Here is a 23,286-nt window from a genome sequence, read left to right on the forward strand (position 1 = left end):
TGGATTTCCCGCGTTGATTCAAAATGTCTTCCTCTGGGACTGACATTTCTCAGCTCTCCGATAGCGAGAGAGTTGCTCTCGAGACCTACACGGCGGTTACAAGCCAGGACGTAGCCGAAGCCATACCTCTGTTGCACCGCTCGCAATGGAACGTGCAGGTTAGTACTGGCAAACTTATTGGAGGTAATCTGTGGGAACCAGACGTACTGACATATTACTATGAAGATTGCTGTCTCCAAGTTTTTCGATGGCGAAGGTCCGGACCCCGTCGAAGAGGCTCGCGCTGCTCTCGATAACCCTCCACCGGCACGGCCGACACGACAGACCCAGAATCTCATGAGCGAGGACTTGTCTGCTGGGCGTTTCTCCCCAGCCGTGGAAGCAGCCCCTCGAGTACATACTCAACCAGAACAACAACCAGTCTACCGTCCTCCATTCTTACTGGCTCTACTGTTCGCCCCGTTTAACCTCATTTATCGGTTACTCACCAGCTCCTTCCGTCTCTTCGGAACACTGTTTCCATTCCTCCCGCGATTATTCAACCTTACTGCAAACCCTGCTCTTCAGGGAGCTCGACGAAACACTACAGGACGCAGGGCCTTGAGTCCCCAGGACACGGCGGGCCGATTCATTCGGGAATTTGAGGAAGAGTACGGCACACACTCTGTGGACTTTTTGGAGAATGGATACAACATGGCATTGGAGAAGGCCCATCGGGACCTGAAATTCCTGCTTGTGGTTCTTTTGTCTCCGGAGCATGACGATACAAGCAGCTGGGTACGGGATACGCTGCTCTCACGCGAGGTGACGGATTATCTCAATGATCCAGAGAACGGGATTATTCTCTGGGGAGGCAACGTGCAGGATTCTGAGGCATACCAAGTCAGCCACTCTTTGCGCTGTACCAAGTTCCCGTTTGCAACGCTAATTGTTCACACGCCCAACGTTTCTCCGAGCGCCATGTCCATTGTCTCTAGAATCTCGGGGACATCGTCACCATCTGAGTTTGTCGAGAAGCTACGAACGGCCATCTCACAAAACAGAGAGCCCCTCGAACGGATCCGGGCCATTCGTGCTGAGCAACAAGCTTCGCGTAGTCTCCGAGAAGAGCAGGACTCGGCTTACGAACGATCGTTGGCCATTGACCGGGAACGGGCTCGACAACGGCGAGAAGCAGAGGCAGAACAACGCCGTCAGGAAGAAGAAGCAGCGGAACGACAAGCAGCAGAGGAGAAGCGACATCTTGATCACCAGCAATGGAAGCGTTGGAGAGCACAGTCCATCCGGGGTGAGCCTAGCACTGACGTCAAAGAAGCCGTGCGCATCAGTGTTCGACTCACATCGGGTGAACGGGTAATCCGCAGATTCTCGCCTGAACTGGACATTGAAGAGCTCTACGCGTTTGTGGAGTGCTATGATGTCTTGCAGGATGCAGAGCAGGTTGCCACGGGAGGCGAGAAACCAGAAGGGTTCGAGCATAAATACGGATTCCAGTTGGTATCTCCTATGCCTCGCACGGTTTATGAGGTTGAAGCCGGAGGATCAATTCGGGACAAGATTGGTCGCGGCGGCAACTTATTGGTGGAAACCATTGATGATGATGATAATGAGAGTGACGGCGAAGGAGAAGAGGCATAGCTATAGATTTACATGGGATGCACCACTGTACAATCCACCTATGGGTTTTAGCCAATGGCATGATTATGAACTAAACTTGGACTCCACGCGAAATAATGAGAACTGGAACTGAAGTCTCACGAGTTACGAACCATGATTGTCAAGGTAAACAGGTTAGAAACGGGATCTGTATTGTCAGATAGAGATCCTATCAGTCGTGCACTTCTGTTTCTGAAAAGCCCATGTAACTGTCGACTACGTATCCTCATTATGACCTTACTTAATAGCTGTAAAACGATGCTAACCTGTTGCATCAAAATGATCGAGATTAGGTTGATGCGAAATGATGATCGAACTGCTCTCCAGTCGGAGCTGCCTACGTTCTAGACTCCGAGCATTATCCGAACATAGCTGAGTCAGACAGCCTTATACACCCCAATGCACGTGGAATTCGGATCTGTACGACTCCGACCCCGGGCTTGGGACGGACCCCTTTTTATTTTTATGACTCCGCCGGGACTCGGGATTCCACCAGTCCGCCCCACTGTCGAGGGCACGCTATTCCTGTTCAGGTAAACAAAATTCGTCTAACCTGTTGCCACGCCGGAGCTATGCCTGAAGTGGTTAGGGCTACCGGTGGCCTATGCAAAGCAGGACGTTGGTTCCACTTATGCAGCTTATTCATGCTCCTTATCGTATCAATCTAACTTTTTCGGCGATGAGATGAGTGCATTACGGAGAATTACGGAGGTTTAGGTGCATATGTCGTTATACATGCGTGACAGCATTCTGATAGCAGACACTGTAGGTACTATGTACAAAGTAGTGTTCTTGTAGGGCTATACAAGTAAACAGAGACAAGAAAACCTGGAGCCACCACGGGTCAATATCCGTATCCGAAGCGAATTGAAAGCCTCCCGCGTTCCCAATTAGGAACCTGCTAAAATCTTCCGGAAAGATGTTTGAAACGCCGCCCGTTGGACGCGATGGGTCCCGGAACCTAGCAGTCGCGCAGCCCGATTGGCTCGTGGCCTTGGAAACTCTGATATCCTCCTGAATATACGAGGATACGAGTGGGACATGAGGTTTTGTATATTATCCCAGTCTCGCCCTCATTTTCTCCGGGAGTCCCTTTGTTTATCTGTCTCTTGATATATGCTGCTCTCAAGCTTCATGCTTGTTTAATACGTTAATTCTCTTTCATTAGAGCTAATACCTAATCCTAACAATCCTCTTCTTCATGAGCCTCGACTATTGACTCGCCTAATTCTAATCCCGTCGACCTCTGAGACGCTCGTCTCATTCGACCCTCCTCCCTCCTCCCCAACCTCTACCTCTCTTTCCTCGCTATGTCATCATCAAAATCGCCAAGTCCTGTGTCTACCCCGGTACTAGAAGTACCAAAATTCGACAACCGAAATTCCCCCAGCTTCAGCACAGACGATACGAAGGTGGATCAACGACGTGAGATGGGCAAGGAAGATGACGCTGAACGCGAGGTGACCCGGTTGGCTCAGCAACTAACTCGCCAGTCGACACACTATTCGACATCAACAAACCTGGAGAACCCATTCCTAGACGTTGCAGAGGGCTCGACGTTGAACCCCCACGGAGACAACTTCAAAGCGCGCGATTGGATGAAAAACCTGTTGGCTTTAACGGCCCGTGATCCTGAGAGATTTCCCCAGCGAGCGGCGGGTATTTCGTTCAAGAACCTCAGCGTGCATGGTTACGGTAGTCCTACAGATTACCAGAAGGATGTGTTCAACTCGATTCTCCAGATTGGTCACCTTTTCCGTCTTCTCACTGGTACGGGGAAGCAGAAGATTCAAATCTTGCGCAACTTTGATGGTCTCGTCAAGAGTGGTGAGATGCTGGTAGTGTTGGGACGGCCTGGAAGGTATGCAAAATTCATCTTTTGGGTAGCTTGAGGAACCATGCTAACAGAAGTTCTAGTGGCTGCTCAACTTTGTTGAAAACCATGGCCGGTGAAATGAATGGTATCTATATGGATGAATCCTCCCATTTGAGTTACCAAGGTATGACCCCACACCACTATTTTCATCACTGAGCAGACTGACTGACTTGGAATTAGGTATTCCCGCAAAGCAAATGCGCAACCAGTTCCGTGGTGAAGCTATCTACACTGCCGAAACCGATGTCCATTTTCCCCAACTCTCTGTTGCCGACACTCTGAAGTTCGCCGCGTTGGCTCGATGCCCCCGGAACCGTTTGCCCGGCGTCTCGAAGGATCAGTATGCAGAGCACATGCGAGACGTTGTCATGGCTATGCTTGGTCTCTCGCACACGATCAACACCCAAGTCGGAAACGATTTTGTCCGTGGTGTCAGTGGTGGTGAACGGAAGCGTGTCAGTATCGCTGAGGCAACTCTCAGCGGTAGCCCTATCCAATGCTGGGACAACAGTACCCGTGGATTGGATAGTGCTAATGCCCTCGAGTTCTGCAAGACCTTGAACCTGATGACCAAATATGCCGACACTACCGTCGCTGTTGCTATCTACCAGGCCTCCCAGAGCGCTTACAATATCTTCGACAAGGTGACAGTCCTCTATGAGGGTCGCCAAATCTACTTTGGCCGCACTGATGAGGCGAAGAAGTTCTTCACCGACATGGGTTTTGAATGCCCTGACCGTCAAACAACCGCCGATTTCTTGACTTCCCTGACCAGTCCGTCTGAGCGTATCGTGAAGAAGGGCTATGAAGGCAGGGTCCCTCAGACGCCCGATGAGTTCGCTGAGCGCTGGAAGAACAGTGAGGCGCATGCCAAGTTGATGAAGGAAATCGACGAATATGAGCAGGAGTATCCGCTTGGCGGCCAATCGGTGGCCCAGTTTACTGAAGCACGCAAAGCGATGCAGGCAAAGAGCCAGCGGATCAAGTCCCCCTACACCGTGTCTGTTAAGGAGCAAATCCGGCTCTGCATGATTCGGGGCTTTCAACGTTTGAAGGGCGATGCCAGTTTGACATTGAGTCAGCTTATCGGTAACTTCATCATGGCCTTGATTATTGGAAGTGTCTTCTACAACTTGCAACCCTACACCACCAGTTTCTATTCTCGTGGAGCACTGCTTTTCTTTGCCGTTTTGCTTAACGCCTTCTCTAGTGCTCTTGAGGTGAGCTGACCTTTCGACTATCGAACGCGAAAACCTGTTACTAACATGACTAGATCTTGACTCTGTATGCGCAACGTCCCATTGTCGAAAAACAAGCTCGCTACGCTATGTACCACCCGTTCGCCGAGGCCGTGGCCTCGATGCTCTGTGACATGCCCTACAAGATACTCAACGCGATCATTTTCAACATCACATTGTACTTTATGACTAACCTGCGTCGTGAACCCGGTGCCTTCTTCATCTTCCTGCTCTTCTCTTTTGTCACCACCCTGACCATGTCGATGCTCTTCCGTACAATGGCCGCATCCTCCCGGACCCTATCTCAGGCTCTGGTTCCTGCCGCTATCCTCATTCTCGGTTTGGTTATCTATACCGGTTTCACGATCCCTACGAGGAACATGCTTGGCTGGTCTCGCTGGATGAACTACATCAACCCAATCGCATATGGTTTCGAAAGCTTAATGGTCAACGAGTTCAACAACCGGCCATTCAAGTGTCCGCCAGAGAGTATGATCCCAACCAAATTGCAATATTACCTTGATATGCCTCTGGAGAACAAGATCTGCTCCACAGTGGGTGCTGTTTCCGGTTCCGACATCGTCCAAGGAACCGACTACCTTGCCCAGAGTTTTCAGTACTATGCTTCCCACAAGTGGAGAAACTTGGGTATCATGTTCGGTTTCATGGTTTTCTTCATGGCAACCTACCTTATCGCCACCGAGTACATCTCCGAGGCCAAGTCTAAGGGTGAGGTGCTTCTTTTCCGCCGCGGACACGCTCCTCGTCACCAGGGTGATGACATTGAAAACACCTCCCATGCAATCTCCGGAGAAAAGACAGACGAGTCTAGCGGAAAGGAGGTTACTGCAAGCATCCAAAGACAAGAGGCGATCTTCCACTGGCAGGACGTGTGCTACGACATCAAGATCAAGGGTGAACCACGCCGGATTCTCGACCACGTTGATGGCTGGGTTAAGCCGGGTACTTGCACTGCGCTGATGGGTGTTTCCGGTGCTGGTAAAACCACGCTTTTGGATGTGCTCGCTACTCGTGTGACTATGGGTGTTGTTACTGGTGAGATGTTGGTTGATGGCCGTCCCCGGGACCAGTCCTTCCAGCGGAAGACCGGTTATGTACAGCAACAGGATCTCCACCTTCACACCACAACAGTGCGTGAAGCGTTGCGCTTTAGTGCCATACTCCGTCAGCCCGCCCATGTCAGTCGCCAGGAAAAGCTCGACTATGTTGAAGAAGTTATCAAACTTCTTGGAATGGATTCTTATGCGGATGCCGTCGTTGGTGTTCCTGGTGAAGGTCTCAACGTTGAACAGCGGAAGCGTCTTACTATTGGTGTTGAGCTGGCAGCTAAGCCCCAGCTTCTTCTGTTCCTTGACGAGCCTACCTCTGGTCTTGACAGTCAGACTTCTTGGTCTATTCTTGATCTCATTGACACCCTCACTCAGCACGGACAAGCTATCCTTTGTACTATCCACCAGCCGTCAGCCATGCTCTTTCAGCGTTTCGACCGTTTGCTGTTCCTCGCCAAGGGTGGTAAGACCGTTTACTTCGGTGAAATCGGGGAAGAGTCCTCTACTCTTTCCAGCTACTTTGAGCGGAATGGTGCCCCGAAGCTGCCCCCTGGTGCCAATCCTGCCGAATGGATGCTTGAAGTCATTGGTGCTGCTCCCGGATCTCACAGCGAAATCGATTGGCCGGCCGTTCGGCGCGACAGCCCTGAACATCAGGGAGTGCTCGACCACCTAGCTGAACTGAAATCGACTCTCTCGCAGAAGTCCGCTGGCTCGTCCAATGCCGATCCCGGTAGTTACAACGAATTCGCCGCTCCCTTCACCGTCCAGCTCTGGGAATGCCTCGTCCGTGTCTTCTCGCAATACTGGCGCAGTCCGGTGTACATATACTCTAAAGCATGCCTGTCCATACTCACGGCCTTGTACATCGGTTTCTCCTTCTTCCAAGCGGAGAACAGTCAGCAGGGTCTCCAGAACCAAATGTTCAGTGTTTTCATGCTCCTCACCATCTTCACCAATCTGGTCCAGCAAATCCTCCCCAACTTCTGCACCCAGCGCTCCCTCTACGAAGTCCGCGAGCGTCCCTCAAAAACCTACTCCTGGCAATCCTTCATGACTGCCAACATCCTCGTCGAAATCCCCTGGAACACCCTCATGGCCGTCATCATTTTCATCTGCTGGTACTACCCCATCGGCCTGTACCGCAACGCAGAGCCCGACGACGCCGTCCACGAACGCGGTGCCCTCATGTTCCTCCTCGTCTGGAGCTTCCTCCTCTTCACCTCGACCTTCGCACACATGATCATCGCCGGTATTGAACTCCCAGAAACAGGAAGTAACCTCGCCAACCTCCTCTTCTCCCTCTGCCTTATCTTCTGCGGTGTCCTCGCGACCCCGGAACAACTCCCCGGCTTCTGGATCTTCATGTACCGCGTCTCGCCCTTCACATACCTCGTCTCCGCGATGCTCTCCACCGGCGTGTCAGGCAACAACGCCATCTGCGAAAATGTCGAATTCCTGACCTTCGACCCGCCCGCGAACATGACCTGCCAATCCTACATGCAGTCCTACATCGACGAGGCCGGAGGATACCTGCAGGACAAGTATGCCACGAGCAACTGCAACTTCTGCAGCATCGATGAGACGGATAACTTCTTGAAGCAGATTCACTCTTCCTACAGTGACGCGTGGAGGAACTTTGGGCTTATGTGGGTGTACATTGTGTTTAACATCGCTGCTGCGGTGTCCATCTACTGGCTTGCCCGTGTGCCAAAGGGAAAGAAGGGTATTGCTTAAGCCAGCTCAAAAAAAAAAAAAAATAGTCATTTGCTATGAAAAAAACGGATAATGGTGTCTATGGTGTTTCCTTTAACAAAAGCGATTCATGATTTATGTTTTTCCTTATTTGTCTTATATCTCTTCTCTTTGGGCGCTATAGCGTGTTGCATATTTGTATACCAGGATGTAAATGGCTTTTTGCTTTTTACTCCCTTTTTCCTACGTTGGATCTAGCGGAATTAATATCATCAAATCTTCCATCTCAATATTTGTACTTCGTACATAGACTGTCAATTCTTGGTCTTACTGCAGGGGTAGTACTCAGTATTATTAATGCTTGAGTGGCTTCTTCCAGATCTCTGAGTTGCCCATATCCTGATGCATAAATACAAAGCATAACGCATAATCTTGACAAAAAAAAAAAAAAAAAAAGCCAACCAATCTGTAAAGCCCTTGGGTATTGTACAATCTCGCCAGAAATGTCCTCCATAATAAGTATATACCAGAAGCAAATAAACAAGATGGACGCACAGGTCCAATCTCATAACCGAAACCAGTCGGTGACAAAACGCTGAAAATCATTATATCGGCATATCCCATCCATAGAAACCAGAAGTTAAAACGTTATAAAAAGGTGTGAAAAGGTTGAAAGCAGAAAGGAATAAATAACAAGCTGACGTATTCGACCAGCAATGAACGGGGTTAATAACTATCCATCTCAACATCCTCCCGGCGGCGCAGAAAAGACGCCTCCTCAAAGTCGTCAACATCCATACTCTGCCCAGCAATCCGGTTCTGGTTCTTCAATGCAATAAAGCGCCGTCTCTGCTGTCCCAGCGAAGGCGCAAGAATAGTCCGGTTCGAGGCATCATAAAAACCCTCAAACTCATCATCCTCCATGTCATCAGAGTCATACGACCGTTTCTGTCCTCCATTAAACGACGAAGTAAACGATCCCTGACTACTCGAGGGAAGCGAATAAGCGTCGTTCTCGTCCGTGACGGAGTCATGCTCATTCATCGCAGAAGGACGCGAGAATGCTTGTACGGCCAGATCCTCTGTCTTCGAGTATCCGCAGAAGGGCGCTAATTCTGCATGGTTTGTACCATTTGCAGTTGTAATAGGGGTGGTTGTAGCAGCCAACTGCTTCTCCAATTCCTTCTGCGTCTTGTATCCCTCCGCAACCGATTTCCGGACGCGCATACCGACGCTCAGCAGCGAGGACTGCACCTTCGCAGGGACGACGGGTGTAGGTGAGAAGGTAGCGGCGGAGTAGTGGTAGTGAGAAACACGGGATGTAGCGCCGTTATAGTAGTCATCATCGTTAACGTTTGCGGTAGGAGTTGTAGAAGTAGAGGCGGAGAAGAACGAGGTGATGGGAGGCTGGAAGCGTCTGCGCTTGGTGGTGTCCTTTGTGATATGCTGGATGGACATTTTTGTCTCGTATCCTTTAGAGATTGATTGACTGGTTAATCGATCTTATCGCCAGGTATGACGATGAGGTATGTGTATGTATGCGGGCAGGCGGCAGGGCAGCGGTCGGGATTGGTGCCTAAGACGAGAGCTAATTGGACGTTCGTTAAGATGCAGGACGTGGAATGTGATATGTGGAATGTGGATACAATGCAGTATGCACAATTAGAGGAAAGAGTGTCTGTGAGTGAAGAAAAGAAGAAAGAGGAAAAAAGGAAGAGAAAAGAGGGAAATGACGATAAGAGAAATTGTGGCTGGGGACACGCGCGCGACGCGCCTTGACGCGCAAATCACGTGGGCGCGTTCCAATATAGCCGTTTTCGGGTAGTAATTCGAGTCTATGGATTGGCTACTCCGTACTAGACCAGTATGTGGTTTCAGGTATATAGATCGATTATTCGCGATGTTTATAGGAACCCGTGCATTATGAGAAATACAATGAAACTAATATACATGAGGTCAACCTAGTTATATTGCTTGACTGTTAACTAAGTCACAGTGGAAGACAGAACACTGGCTATCTAAACACCATAGTTGACAATGCTTCTCACAAGGTTCGAAACCCAGTTGAGTTGCTCTTCAGAGCTACCATCCTTGGGGATGGTAACCCCAGAGCTGGCAGCAGGAGCAGCCGAGGCAGTAGCCTGCTGCTTAGCAACGGTCGCCATGGTGCTGGGCTGAGAAGCGACCTTGTTGTTGGCAGCAGCAGAGGTAGTGGTACCAGCGCTAGAAGCAGAGTTAGGGCCAGAGCCAGAGCCACCAACGGTAAAGTCGACGCAAGACTCATAGGTCTGGTCAATGGACTCCGCGAACCAGTACCACTGGAGCACACAGTCACCGGCAGTCGAGCACTTGCTACCCAGGTTTTCGGGGATGGTGACGCTGAAGTTGGTGTCGTCGTCGGTGACACCAGTCTCGGTGGAGGCGTACTTGTCCCATGATTTGAGTGGGCTGCCAATCACGGTGTTGGACTTGGTGTCGACGACGGAGACGTTGGCGACACCGGTGTGGGGAGCGCGGATGTCGATCTCGAACTTGACGGTTTGGCCGGCGCTGTAGGATTGGACGTTGTCCTTGTTGTCGGCGAACTTGTAGCCCTTGCAGAGCCAGATGTCGCACTTCTCGGCGTTGTAGTCGTCCTGGCCGTTGGCGACCTGCAGCTCACCCTGGACGTTGCCGTAGTTGTCGGCCTTTTGGTTGTTGTAGATTTGTTGACCGCAGGAGGATTCCATGGCGGAACCGGGCATACGGGGCTTAGGGGAGCTGATGAAACCGTGACCGTGGGCCAGGGAGACAATGCTGGCAAGAGCGAGGACGGTGCTGGCTTGCTTCATTTTGGCTGATTCTTGAAGATGATAAAAGAAAAGGTTGGATAAAGACTGAACGAGATGGAAAGATCAGGTATACCAGTATACCAACATTCGAATGAGAGACAGGAAGAAAATAAGGCGGAACGGTCACAGACCAGAGCCAAAAGACAGCTTCAAGAAGAGAATGAAAACGTTAACAAGGGCAAGCCTGTGTGCTGGGAGAGGAAAGAACCTGTCAGAGCAGATGCCCTTCCCTCTATATACCCTCGGATTAGGGCTGATCCAAGCAACTCCATCAGTCCATCTCATCATGAAACATACCCCCTGAAATCGGACATGGCCTGGCTCCCTCATGGATCCTTAATTCGGATTTACCTCTAAATGGAGATGTCTCCCTGGTGAGACCGAAGACAGACTTCACGGATCGGGGAGACGCACGTTCGTTCTGTCAACCCCGACCCCATCACTAATTTCACTCTGCGCTGCCAGACCAGTCAATCATCAACCATAAACACTAGAACAGTCTGGATGGACCCGAAAAGTATATAATGGAGAGTCAACGAAGTTGTAAAATGCCAAAGCGCCCATGACGGGGCGAATCGTTTCACGTTTATTGTCATGAAACATGCAAATTAACGACCCCTATATAGTTAATCAAGAACATCCCCCGAAAGAGCAATTTATATACTTGGTATTCAGGGTTTCAGCTTCATTAAGCCGGAGGAGGGAATGTCAAACAACTGCCGCCAGGAGACATTGTCGTTCAGTCGGTCTGGTCGAGCTTCAAGCATCATTATCAACATCACTTTGCTTCAAACAGGCACTCCACCTGGGAGACACCAGAAGATCCTTGGATATTTCGCAGTCGTACCATGGCGATAGCAATATAGATGTATATAGATGTTTGATTGCAGAAGAACCGGTTGATTCGGGCCTCGCCATCCGGTATCGGTATCCCGAGTCCGAATCATGTACCATCATGCGGTGAACAGTTAATACAAACGATCAAAACGCTAATCAAGACAAAACGAGGAATCAAAAAGTAATATGCCAGGAGGTATTTGCTGTATATCTAGATTGCAAGTGGGTATAACTACAACAATGGAGGGACATGAGCAGATGTAAGAAATGTAAATAGCATCAATCTTGATCGCTGAGGGGCCAGAACAAAAGTGAATAAACAAAAAGTCGAATCTCAAAAAATTATGTCGCCAATATATCCATACCACTGTCTTGATCAAGCCGTCCGTTCAGTGGTCTGATATCACTGTCCATTTGGTCCGTTTGCCCCGTACGAATTGGTCTGCTGATTTCCGTCATAGTGAGAGGGTGCGCCATAAATTCCATTGTTGTCTGCGAATGGGTTCTGAACCTGAAAGTCCTCCGATCGATATTCATACCGGCCGGCACCAGCACTCGGGTTTGCCGTAGGGGCTGGCGCGGGCGCAGTTGTAGGAACAGGGGTAGGAACAGGCGCAGGTGAAGATGACTCCGCAGCGATGGGCACATTTCTTTGCGGAAGAGGAGGAGCTGGGACTGGTCGCGTGTTGGCACTCGACGCCGTAATATCGCCAGATTCAGCAGGCGACTGGTTATTCGCACTACCCAAGACCTTGCGGGCGTTGAGAACCGCACGTTGGTGCTTGGACAAGGCCACCGAAATCTCATCATTCGTCTCAATCAACGTTAACAGCGTGTCCTCATCCGGCGCTGGGTTAGTCGAATTGATGTATGCCTGGATGGCACGGGATGCGGATTGGCATCGATGAGAGAATTCCGCGATAATCTCACTCTCGAGAATCTCCGCTGGCGGTGTCGACTGGACGAACTGGAGGAGCAGTTTGGACGAGTTCCTGGCTTCTTCAACACGCGCAGCCAGCTCATCAGGTGGAGGTAGAACCGTTCCATGAGTGGGACGATGTGCGCCAAAATAATTCTGGCCCCGCTGCTGCGACTGCGACTGCTGTCCTCTTGACGTAGGCCCGGCACCCTGTCAGAGTAATTAGCAAGATGACTATATCCAACGGAATCGAACCACCCACCAAGAAAGTCCGCGCCTTGTTATACCGCTCCTTCTCCTTCTTCCACATAGCCACGAGCGCTGCCAAATCCTCATCCCACGACCGCTGCGTGTCCATGAATTCCAGCGTCTCGCGCAAAAACTGCTGCACGTTCATGTCCCTCCCCTGCCGCAGGAGATCCTTTACCGTCGACGTAAACTTGGCATCCAAATTGCGCGCAAAGGTGTGGCCCGGGTTATCGATGAGAATGCGAATCAACATGATGGCGTTGTATTGCATGTGTCCGGGGGTCTTGACGGGGTCGGAGAGAATCTTGCGAATGCGATGGGCGGCCTCTTTGGCGGCATTGGGACTTGATTCGGCGCTTTCGACAATGGCGGGGAGATGGACATAGTCTGTACCTTGCTGTTGAATTGGAATAGGGGTTAGTCAATGAACAGTAGTAGATGGGACGGTAGGAGATGGCGGGGGGCCGAACGTACAGAGCTGGTATTCCCCGATTCGCAGAATGCGGCCTGGATGGCAATATCGCATATGATCAGTCAATGTCCTATAGCCTTCCATAACGCTTAATGTAGTTTGTCCTACCACTTCCCGGAGGATGACAGCTTCGGGCGAATCATCAGAATACGTCGTCGCGGAGGAGGAGCTTCTCGAGGCGGAACCTAGGGAATCATTGCATTGAGCAACCGGAGATTTAAACTGAGAGGTGATATAGAATGCAACTTACTGGCACGCCGGGTCAAGGAAGTAAAAACGCGCTTCATCGTTGCTGACAACAAGCAAACCTGCAGCTTCGACTCTGGGAGGGAAAAGGAGAAGTGTGCTTTGTTTTACTCCAAAAGTAAGGCTGAGACAAAGGAACTGCGGCGGGCGTTTAGTTTAGTCTTAGTACTTTAACTCTATGCTAGGCAGAAAACGGACACCCGCCAGTGGCAACGACCACGACAACCACGACACGCAAGCCGTTCTATACACACCAGTCATGATAATCTTTGAGAGGGACTTTGCGGCCCCAAATAAAGATGCCTGTGCCGTGGTGGTAGTGGTTGTCCGGTGATAGTAGGAAAAACTGCCTTGTGCTCGACGGAGATATGCATATGGCTTACTCTTGAGCACAGCCACTCTTGGCCTTTTCGATAAGCCTCATGAATATCGAGTATATTAAGGTTGGCATGTTAGTCAGTCCTGTATGTGACTAGAGACGTCATTCCGAAACAGGTCAAGGGTCGACTAGAGTCTACACAGAGATCTTCCATACTAGGAAATGCTGAACAAAATGAAACCGTATCCCATTCATGAAATAACGCTCGTATTATCCCGAAGCATGCGTTCGGAAACAAGGGTACCCGGAAAAGAAAAGGCCAGTGACTGTCCGGGGCCAATCCCTCGACATGGGAAGATTCATATGTAGAAAAAGGAAAAATATCCTCGGGGAAGATCAAGCAAGAAGCCCATCTGTATAATCTGCCCGTTGTTTCGAAATTTTTCCATTTCATCGCATTTTTTCTTGTAGCCTTCCGTGACCAGGTATTTGTTCCGTACAACAACATAAAAGAAAACTCCGGGCTTTTTAATTTTCCCTATGCATTTCTTTCCCAACTACCTATTACCCCCGACACCTTACAGACCACTTATGCCTCGATGAGAGCACGGCGGATCTGAGTACCACGCTGGCGGGAAGAGAGGTGAGTCTCCTTGGCAACGGGGGCCTTCTGGACGACTTCCTCACCCTCGGTAAGGATGAGCTCGATGTGGCAAGGGTTGGTCATGTAGGGGTTGATCTATGCCATGTCAGTTATCCGCCGCAGAAACCCAAGAGTGTTGATACATACACGACCGTGGGCACGGTAGGTGCGTCTCCGGCCCTTGGGGGCCTGGTTGACCTGGATGTGCTTGACAATAAGGGCACCGGTGTCGAGACCCTTGGTGTCAGCGTTGGCCTCGGCGTTCTTGAGGAGGTCGGCGAGGAAGTGAGCGGACTTGACGGGCCAGCGGGCGCGGCTGACACCCCACTGCTTGCCTGTAGACAACTTCATCAGCGTGCTGTCCTGTGACCGTATGTCTAACAATTTCCCAAGCATTCATCTCCAACCGCACGGCTCGTCGTTCCATCCATGTTCAATCCCGATTTTCCCATCAATTGCATGTCCGACTCTTTCCAGCCATGCCGTACTTCCAATTCATTTGTAGCCTTTCCCAAAACCATAAAGAAAAATCGCATCACTCACCCTGAGCAGCACGGCCAGTGCCGCCAGCGTATCTGCGCATGGGGACGACCTCCGCCTTGTTCTGGACGTTGTCGAGGAACTTGAGGGCGCGCTCAAGCTTCATGCCCTTGACAGCCTGGGCGGTCTCACGGGTGTTCTTGAAGCTGACACGGAGGTAAGAGCCCCGGGCGCGGGCGCTCTTTGCGGCCGGAATCTCCTGAGCGGCGTAACGGACCTGAAAGACAAAATCCCAATATCAGCAACATGCAGAGACTCGACCGGACGTAATTGATATGACGGCAATATTCGAATTCATTGTGATGGGGCATGATATTTTTTTTTTTCGATGCGCGGAAATGGGGATTTTCTCGAAGTCTCGAAATCGACAAGTCTTTGGGCTTGGGCTTGGGCTTGGGGACATGCAAAAATCGCATGCTAGATATCGAAGTCGACGACAGCAACACTCACCATCTTGAAGCGGTTGCCGAGGGGTAAAGGGATGGTCCTCGATGTCGTGAGAAGTTGTCGCTTTTTCTTCGTTTTCGACAAGGCCTCTGGAACGGGGATCGCGAGACTCTGCGTGTGGTGCGCTTGGCGCCGTCCGCCCTAAGCGAGCCCTAACGCTAGGCCGAGTGTGGCTCACCGCCCGGCAGTATCTGTTATCAACGATCATGAACGTAGATCGCGTGGTTTATTCTCGAATAATTCATTTGGCATTCCTAGCTCTAGGTTTATTTACTGCAGGTATATTTACGGAGTCCCGTTCATACCCTGGAAGGCACTCTTCTGCTCCGGAACCAACGTGATCATCTTCCCCTTTTCAACCGCCGAACGCAGGTTGTTCAACACTAGCAGCTCCATGTCCTTCTGCGTCTCATAGGTCATGGTACCAATGTGTGGCAGCAACATCACACGGGGGTTCTTGATAAGCCCGGACTCTACCACGGGCTCATTCTCATAAACATCCAGACCAGCCGACAAGACCTGTCGAGTCGTCAATACAACGATCAAATGATGGAAATGGATGGACGATGGACTTACCTTCCCAGACTCCAACGCAGCAACCAAAGCCTTCTCGTCGATCAAAGCCCCACGAGCCGTGTTGACGATAACAATCTCGTCCTTCATCTTGCCAAATTCTTTCTCCCCAATGATATGCCGGGTCGACTCATTCAGAGCCAAGTTCAAGCTCAGCACATCGGAAGTAGCCAGTAATTCATCAAACGACACATAGGTCGCGTCGCCCTCAAGCTCAGACGACAACCGCGAACGGTTGTGATACTGGATCTTCATTCCAAAGGCTTTGGCGCGGTTTGCCATTTCCTGGTGGGGTCAGTCAGACTGCTCACTGGCCAAGAAGGAATGTAAGTGTAGTTTACTCTTCCAATACCGCCCATGCCGAGAATTCCAAGGACTTTGCCCTTAGGGTCACGACCCAGCGTAGACTTTCCGAGCCATTGGCCCTCTCGGATGGAAGTCAACGGCACGTATGCCTGTCGCAGAGCCCCGATCATCAAGAAAATGCCCACGTCAGCCGTGGCGTTGTTGACGGCCACGGGGGTACTGGACACGGCGATTCCTGTGCGCGCATTAGTTTTTGTAACTAGTATAAAAGGGTTGCGGTACGTACCCTTTTTCGTACAAGCATCAATATCAACATTGTCATAGCCTGCGCCGTTATGGCAGATGTACTTTAATGACGACGGCAACACGGACAGCATCTCTGCGTTGAAAGGGCCCGTAAACTATTCAATTAGCCTCTTCTCTTTGCCTCATCTTTGATCGATTTACCTTGGTCGAGGTATTGGATCGATAGATAGCGACTACATCATTATACTCGCCATTCTTACAGTTTTGAATAAAGTCCTCCCGGGTGCCAGAGGGGAATTCCTATCCAGTCAGCTCTATTCATACTGTATGATGATGATGGGATGCACACCTTGAGTGTCAAACAGGATGACAGATCCTCCCATTCCTTGCGGGCGTGTGTGATAGCACCGATTAACAGAGCAGCAGGAGCCATGATATGATGTCAGAGGATGAAGTTGTATAGAACAAGAATAAATGTACAAATATACACAAGATCTATTCGGATGAATTGAAGAATCGAAAGAAATAAGAAGATGAAGCAACTCGGAGTATCTCCTGGACGGGGAGTTTTTACGGCATTGATAGCCAGACTTTGATACTTCGATTTCCGTATCTACAGCGACTTTATCAGCTCCGTTCACCTAGATCCTGATCCAGCAATGGTTATGTCTGCCTATTCAAGCTAGTATAACGAATTGTTCCAATAATGATGCTCTTTTTTACAAACACTTGACCCCTGTCCCTATCTATCACACATCTCGGTCCCGTATGACTCCCCCGAACAGTACTCCGAGTACAGAATGGCCGTATGTCATACCATCGGCTATTGACTCCCCGCCTCGCGGTTCAATTCCCGATGCCTTATCAATGGCCGAACAACGTGGGGTAAATACTTCCTCTTCACGAGGAGTAATAATACTCTTTTCCTCATACTCAACTAAAGGCCCCTTCTGGTTCGTGACAATAGAAATCGCTCAAATTCCATCCCCGGGGGAATTCTTTCCCCACGGCTTTCGGATATTGAGCGAGGATATACGCCGAATATTGCCCAGTATTCCGTAGATTTACTTCCTCTCAGTTGTCACATATCGATATAAATCCAGCTGTCCTGCATACTTGACCTTTTCATATTTTTCTACTATTCTGTATCACATATCACCAAAATGGCAGCCGCACAATCTACCAAAGCGCTCGTCCTCCACGGCGCCAAAGACCTCCGCATAGTACATCCCCCTCTCATGAAAGACAACAAAAACCAAATCTAACAGAAACAGGAATCAAGAACCATAACCCCCCCATCCGGTACCGAAGTCCAAATCGCCATCCGCGCAACCGGCCTCTGCGGCTCAGACCTGCACTACTACTCCCACGGCCGCAATGGCGACTTCGTCGTCCGCGAACCCATGTGCCTCGGTCACGAGTCCTCCGGCACAGTCACAGCCCTCGGTCCCAACGTAACGACCCTGCAAGTCGGCGACCGCGTCGCGCTAGAAGTCGGCCTGCCCTGTCGCAAATGCTTCCTCTGCCGCATCGGCCGCTACAACATCTGTCCCGAGATGAAATTCCGGAGCAGCGCCAAGGTGTTTCCGCATTTCGACGGAACGCTAATGGAACTCACCAACCATCCCGCAGAGATGTGTCACAAGTTGCCGGATAATGTGTCATATGCAGGTGGCGCGCTTGTGGAGCCGTTGGCGGTTTGTCTGCATGCGATTAGGCGCTCGCATCCGCCGTCTAAGGAAGAGGTAGCGCTGGCAGAGGAAGTCGGGGAGGGGTCGTCGGCGCTGGTGTTCGGGGCGGGGGCGATTGGGTTGCTTTTGGCGGGCGCGCTGGCTACTGCGGAGAACTTCTCGTCGATTGTTGTTGCGGATATCGACCAGGCGCGGTTGGAGATCGCGGAGTCGTTGGGCTTGGGGCTCAAGACTTATCTGATTCCCAAGGAAGATCCGAGCAACCCGGCCCCGGCTCGTGACGCGCCACACGCTGAGCAGGTTGCGTATGCGCTGCAGAGTGCGCAGCGCAATGCTGCGAAGTTGAAGGAGGCGAATGGTGTGAAGACTGGCTTCTCGCGCGTGTATGATTGCACTGGTGTGCCTACCTGCGTGCAGACTGGTATCTACGCCGCTGGTGCTGGTGGTGTGTTGGTGCAGATTGGTATGGGAAATCCCGTGCAGACGCTTCCTGTTGGCGCTGCTGCGCTGCGCGAGGTCGATGTGATCGGTGTGTTCCGGTATGATGGGTATGCGTACCCTGCTGCTATCAGTTTGTTGGAGAGTGGTAAGATTGGGCGTGTTGAGGAACGTGTTGTCACGCATCGGGTGAAGCTGGAGCAGGGAGACAGGGCGTTTGGTTTGGCTGGAAAGGGTGTTGATGAGAATGGGACGCCTGTCGTTAAGGTTGTTATTGAGAGCTAGATTGCTTTCTTGTCTTGTATACCCGGTTTTATGTTTAGTTGCATCATAAGGGGGTGAGTCTTTGGGAGCATGACTTGAAAATTGTATTATGTGTTGATGATATGGAGTGTATCTGGAGTGTATACGTAGATAATAATATGTTCAGGAGAGCCAGAAAGTTATATATAATACCCTTGGTAATAATCACACCCATCTATATAGCTCGTGAAACATACTACTTCAATCCTCCCGCCAGCAGGAGACTCTGCCCCGTCATATAACCAGTCGTAACAAGCATAGTCACCACATTAGCGACTTCCTCGGGTGTTCCCACCCGTCCAAGGGGTATACTCGACGCGATCTCAGGAACTGACTGGGCGTTGGGGATCATTCCCGTGTCCCCAATGATTGCTGGTGCTACGTCGTTGACACTGATATTGTGTTCTGCCAGACGAGTCGACAGGTTCTTCATCATACCGGTCATGCCGGCTTTGGATGAGGCGTAATCTATCATTGTCAGTAATAAGGACGAGATTCTCTGGGGGGAGTGGCATACGGCATCCATTAATCCCTCCACCATACCCAGCTATCGAAGACATGAACACAATCCGACCCCATCGTTGGTTCCTCATATGCTCTACAACGCCCTTCACAAGAATAAATGAGGCGCGGAGGTTGACGTTGATCGTGTAATCGAATTCTTCGAGCGTAATATCCCAAACCTGCGGCACGCGCTTGCCGTACCCGGCGTTGGAGACAAGGATGTCGGGTCGCTGGCCATGTTGCTGATCGATCTGCTTGAACATCGCCTGGATTTGTTCTGCGGAAGCGACGTCCACCTGATGCGCTGAGATGCGAAGGGGTTTGTCATCGACCGTGTGATATTTAGTTTTGAGCTCTTCGACCAGAGTATCCATTGCTGTCTTGTTACTCGAGTAGGTCAGGGCCAGGTGAACACCCTTCTGGAAAAGTTGGTGTGCGCATGCTGCGCCGATTCTGATAACCAGTCAGACATGAGCTCTATAACGGACGTAGAAAGTGGCTCACCCTCCAGATGCACCTGTGATCAGAGCCAGTCGGCCCTTGATTTCATTCAGTGCCATTATGTTAGATACTCAACTGGAATCTGTCAACTGAGCTATTTTAGACGTGGGGTGTTGTTGTACAATTGTACTCCGGAGTAGCTTTCCCCCCTCGGCTACCGCGTAGAAATACATCTCGGAGGAAACCCCGAGCATCATCCCCGCTATCCCCGCACCACTATTGGGGATAATGAGCAAGAGACACGCGTTGATGGTGATACCTGTCGCATTCTCCATTGCGGACAATTTTGCCCGAGCAAGACGATTCGAATACTCAGGGCCCTAACTGGGATAGGAAAGGCGCTTAAAAAAGAAGACTGCTCATATCACCTGACCATGTTGACACTTGCCAGCTCTGCAAACGATCCTGCCCAGTCTGGTACAGGTCAGGGTTCTGGAACGCCTCAAACCCCATCCCTGCTCCAGAGATCTGGTCTCCGGAGACAAAGTCACCGACAGCCTCGAGATCCAACCAAGAGAAATCATTTGCCGGACTGAAATCCACGTATTTATTCTGGTCGGAAAGGCAATTCGAAAGTGTAGTCTGCATGAGATCGTTGCTTTGCTGAGTGCCTGCGGGAGAAGTGATCGGTGCGGGTTTGGTTTGCCAGAGAAGTTCTAGAAGGCGTGAGTACCGAGAGCCGATGTCATCTGGTCCGGCGCTTGCTCGTTTCAGGACCTCTGTGGTTCGGGTGACGAGATCGCGCACTGCCATTTCTTCAGAATGTAACATGACGCCGAATGAACGGGCCTGAATAGTGTTAGACCCAGAAGACAATGCGATTAGTTGTGTTCGGCTTACTTTGTACAAGAATACTGCCGCGTAGATACCGTACAGATAGAATCGAAGCGGCATAAAGTGCAAGTGCTTTTCTGGATCAACCAAGTCAACCAGAATGGACAGGTATGCTTTGGCAGCATCCAACGATTCGTAGATAAATCGGGCATCCTGCAGTGACGCAACGTTGTTGAATGCCCTTCGCAAATGTTCCTTCTGGGCGTGAGCATCGCCGTTGGTCTTCGACGCCAATGACTGCGATATTGTTGCCTGGAAAGCGAATGCGTTGGTATACAGCCTCAGATACTCGTACGATAATTGTAATGTAGCGCGAATGGGAGCAGAACCTGAGAGCAATTAGCGTGACATTGGAATACGATTAGGAACTGACGACATACAATGCAATGACCCCCAAAGGGACTTCCAGCGCAGGATGGCAAGACGAAAGTCATCCACATATTTGACATAATCGCCCATAAGCATCATCTGATTGCTGGTCCGCATGCCAGAATAGAGCACGTCATGGACATTTCCGTACAGCTGCGTGAGGTCTAGCGTGGCTTGGAAAATCCTCGCATGGTCCTCTTCCCCTTCTTTAACAGGTTGCAAGGAAGGAAAATCCTGACTGACCAGTCCTGTCATCGGACCAGGTCCCCGCGACCAGAAGGCGCGCCCAATGCGAACAGAAATCAGACGATCGGAGATGTAGCAGCTAGTCCAAGCCAATCGCCTGCGAGCCTCTGTTTCCGTATCTCCTGATGCATCGCCTCGGAAGGATGTTCGGTCCAGCCCAAGAAAGTAGCCTGATCGTAATGCGAGCCCGATGTGCATCCAGGCAGCGCGGTCCTCTTCTCCTCGGCCGACACGTTCAATGCGCGGGCGTAGACCTTGAGGTTCCCATTCTGCAAGAATTAGCAGAGCCTCCACGGCTTCGACGCCGCAGTCAGCCCCAGCAGCGATACCAGAGATCAGCTCGTGCATGTACCTGGAACAATATTCATGGATTTCCGGTCGTTCCACCAGGTCCTTGGAAGCGATGGTAAGAACAGCGGTGAGAAGGTACTTTTCACTGATCGCAAAGGCATCCAGGGCATTGCGGTCAAAGTACTTGCGTGGTACTACTGGTAAGTATGGGTGGAAATTCTCGGCGTAGCGCACCACGAGCTGCCACACCGTCGCTGGATCTAGGGAGCGTGTCTGAACGAGTCTGTAGGTCTTGATACCGCTATTTGTAGGAAAATCAGTCCCCGAGCCACCCTGTAGCGTGCTGTAGGACGAGAAACCACCAGAACCAGAGGGCAACGAATCTGCAATCGTCTCCGCGGTGGTACCATCCGCACTCCTTTTCGCAATGCCCGTCAAGCACTGCCATGCATCTGACGGATTTCGTGGAACTGAACCAATAGACGCCGTATCGTCATCGTCTACGGAGACAGACGTTGTTGTTGTTGTTGCTGTCGGGGGATTGGGCGGCAAGAAGACCACAGGGCCGGGGTACGTAGCCTGACGGTTTTCCGAGCTGGGCGAACTTACCGTATCCAGGTCGGATTTCTCCTGAGTCGTGATCCCGGGGGTGACATTCTTTAGTTTGTTTTTACGAATTCGGCGACCGCCTCGATTTGAGCTGCCCAGAACACATTCACGACCATCGCGGATACATCGTTGACATGGCGGGACTCCAGGGCTGCCACTGCTGTCTCTGTTTAGCATTAGCAAGCTATCTATGTCTGATGGGATGGAAAGGAAGTAAAAATAGACATACAAATCACACTTTGATTTGCGCTGTCGACAGTGCAGACACGCTCTCGACACGCGCTTCAGGGCGTCCGAACGGGACCTGGCCCTCGACATTGGAGAGTTTCCGAACCGAGGCGATTGTTCTTCTTGCTCCATCTTGGTCGCTTGGCTTCATGAAAGTCACAAATTTCTCTGACAGTCACGATGCTCAAGTGGCATTTTCCAGGGCCGGTTAGTTAGGAGAGATGCTCTCTCAAAAGGGACAGCAAGCAGTGTATCAACGAGGAGAAAAAACAGGTAAGATTGATACTAGAAAAGAACCGTCCAGATCGATAGCGCAAAATAAGAAAGATGCATCGTTTTGTCGCATCTAGTCCGTGCCCATGAAAGCAGTAGGTAATATGTACTTGTAGTCGTCAACCTTAACTCGGGAAATAATACGAGTGCCTTTTTCCATGGAGTGGCTCTTCTCCACACCCCACACGAGAACGGACAGCCAAACGACGCTTTTCTTTTTCCCTACCAAAGGATTTCCTTTCCTAGTCTGTGGTTGAGCTTCTTTCCCCAATCTTTGGTGTCATTGTGATTGGAGCTGGTTTGGGGTAATAAAGTGCGCCGATGATTTAGCCATGGGTGTGACTAACTAGTTAACTAGAATATTTATCCAGAACAGGTAGAAATAAAAACAGAAATACTGGCACATTTGTCTGTCTCTTCACAGTTCAGAAGAGCAGGGAAGTAAAATACATTACCGTATTGTGACTGATATACAGCAGACAACGCCTTCTCCAGCCCCTATTCCCTATTCATAATCACACTATTCAAAAGAGCCCAAAATATAGAAGCTTCGATTTGTTTATATATCACCATATCCCGTTGTTTACCCCCGGATGTATGACCAGGCAATTCTCAACACGGCCCGGGTCCGGATCCAACTTTGCTATCTACGAGGAGATCAGATCAGAGCTCATCCTGGACCCTTTCTGCAGTGCAATATAAGCTATCTGTGCATCCCTACTGCAGGACGACCTGCTAGCAAACCGTATCCCTATCTCAGAGACCCCGTTGATCTTGCGGCTTGCAGATTTTCAGACAAGCTAGTACTCGTATGGCGGACCATATGGCTATACATA

At 50.6% G+C, this 23,286-nt stretch overlaps 10 protein-coding genes across 10 annotated transcripts; 3 read left to right on the forward strand and 7 right to left on the reverse strand.

Annotated features, from left to right (window-relative positions):
* Positions 1-23: 23 nt before the first annotated feature.
* Positions 24-1,638, forward strand: ACHE_30571S (clathrin-mediated endocytosis regulator UBX3; the record flags this gene model as incomplete). Its single annotated transcript, XM_043277204.1, has 2 exons — positions 24-158; positions 226-1,638. The coding sequence occupies 2 exons, from the start codon at positions 24-26 to the stop codon at positions 1,636-1,638; spliced, it is 1,548 nt and encodes a 515-aa protein (XP_043135106.1).
* Positions 1,639-2,966: 1,328 nt separating this feature from the next.
* On the forward strand, positions 2,967-7,577 carry ACHE_30572S (pleiotropic drug resistance family ABC transporter; the record flags this gene model as incomplete). The annotated part of the gene is made up of 4 exons (XM_043277205.1): positions 2,967-3,517; positions 3,574-3,656; positions 3,713-4,752; positions 4,806-7,577. 4 exons carry the CDS (start codon positions 2,967-2,969, stop codon positions 7,575-7,577), a joined length of 4,446 nt encoding a protein of 1,481 aa, XP_043135107.1.
* A 684-nt stretch (positions 7,578-8,261) lies between these two features.
* On the reverse strand, positions 8,262-8,993 carry ACHE_30573A (uncharacterized protein; the record flags this gene model as incomplete). Its single annotated transcript, XM_043277206.1, has 1 exon — positions 8,262-8,993. The coding sequence occupies one exon, from the start codon at positions 8,991-8,993 to the stop codon at positions 8,262-8,264; it is 732 nt and encodes a 243-aa protein (XP_043135108.1).
* A 560-nt stretch (positions 8,994-9,553) lies between these two features.
* ACHE_30574A (lytic polysaccharide monooxygenase) lies at positions 9,554-10,366 on the reverse strand (the record flags this gene model as incomplete). The annotated part of the gene is made up of 1 exon (XM_043277207.1): positions 9,554-10,366. One exon carries the CDS (start codon positions 10,364-10,366, stop codon positions 9,554-9,556), a length of 813 nt encoding a protein of 270 aa, XP_043135109.1.
* Positions 10,367-11,606: 1,240 nt separating this feature from the next.
* On the reverse strand, positions 11,607-13,130 carry ACHE_30575A (VHS and GAT domain-containing protein; the record flags this gene model as incomplete). The annotated part of the gene is made up of 5 exons (XM_043277208.1): positions 11,607-12,332; positions 12,385-12,768; positions 12,846-12,878; positions 12,952-13,028; positions 13,094-13,130. 5 exons carry the CDS (start codon positions 13,128-13,130, stop codon positions 11,607-11,609), a joined length of 1,257 nt encoding a protein of 418 aa, XP_043135110.1.
* Positions 13,131-13,997: 867 nt separating this feature from the next.
* Positions 13,998-14,447, reverse strand: rpl17 (60S ribosomal protein uL22; the record flags this gene model as incomplete). The annotated part of the gene is made up of 2 exons (XM_043277210.1): positions 13,998-14,147; positions 14,199-14,447. 2 exons carry the CDS (start codon positions 14,445-14,447, stop codon positions 13,998-14,000), a joined length of 399 nt encoding a protein of 132 aa, XP_043135111.1.
* An 876-nt stretch (positions 14,448-15,323) lies between these two features.
* Positions 15,324-16,596, reverse strand: ACHE_30577A (D-mandelate dehydrogenase-like dehydrogenase; the record flags this gene model as incomplete). The annotated part of the gene is made up of 6 exons (XM_043277211.1): positions 15,324-15,557; positions 15,615-15,896; positions 15,953-16,152; positions 16,204-16,318; positions 16,365-16,463; positions 16,513-16,596. 6 exons carry the CDS (start codon positions 16,594-16,596, stop codon positions 15,324-15,326), a joined length of 1,014 nt encoding a protein of 337 aa, XP_043135112.1.
* A 730-nt stretch (positions 16,597-17,326) lies between these two features.
* On the forward strand, positions 17,327-18,577 carry ACHE_30578S (NAD(P)-dependent alcohol dehydrogenase; the record flags this gene model as incomplete). Its single annotated transcript, XM_043277212.1, has 2 exons — positions 17,327-17,386; positions 17,438-18,577. The coding sequence occupies 2 exons, from the start codon at positions 17,327-17,329 to the stop codon at positions 18,575-18,577; spliced, it is 1,200 nt and encodes a 399-aa protein (XP_043135113.1).
* Positions 18,578-18,791: 214 nt separating this feature from the next.
* On the reverse strand, positions 18,792-19,659 carry ACHE_30579A (SDR family NAD(P)-dependent oxidoreductase; the record flags this gene model as incomplete). The annotated part of the gene is made up of 3 exons (XM_043277213.1): positions 18,792-19,063; positions 19,113-19,552; positions 19,604-19,659. 3 exons carry the CDS (start codon positions 19,657-19,659, stop codon positions 18,792-18,794), a joined length of 768 nt encoding a protein of 255 aa, XP_043135114.1.
* Positions 19,660-19,942: 283 nt separating this feature from the next.
* Positions 19,943-22,309, reverse strand: ACHE_30580A (Zn(II)2Cys6 transcription factor; the record flags this gene model as incomplete). The annotated part of the gene is made up of 4 exons (XM_043277214.1): positions 19,943-20,389; positions 20,441-20,763; positions 20,815-22,115; positions 22,179-22,309. The coding sequence occupies 4 exons, from the start codon at positions 22,307-22,309 to the stop codon at positions 19,943-19,945; spliced, it is 2,202 nt and encodes a 733-aa protein (XP_043135115.1).
* Positions 22,310-23,286: the final 977 nt, after the last annotated feature.

The sequence above is a fragment of the Aspergillus chevalieri genome, chromosome 3 (assembly GCF_016861735.1).
Source record: "Aspergillus chevalieri M1 DNA, chromosome 3, nearly complete sequence".
Lineage (NCBI taxonomy): Eukaryota > Fungi > Ascomycota > Eurotiomycetes > Eurotiales > Aspergillaceae > Aspergillus > Aspergillus chevalieri.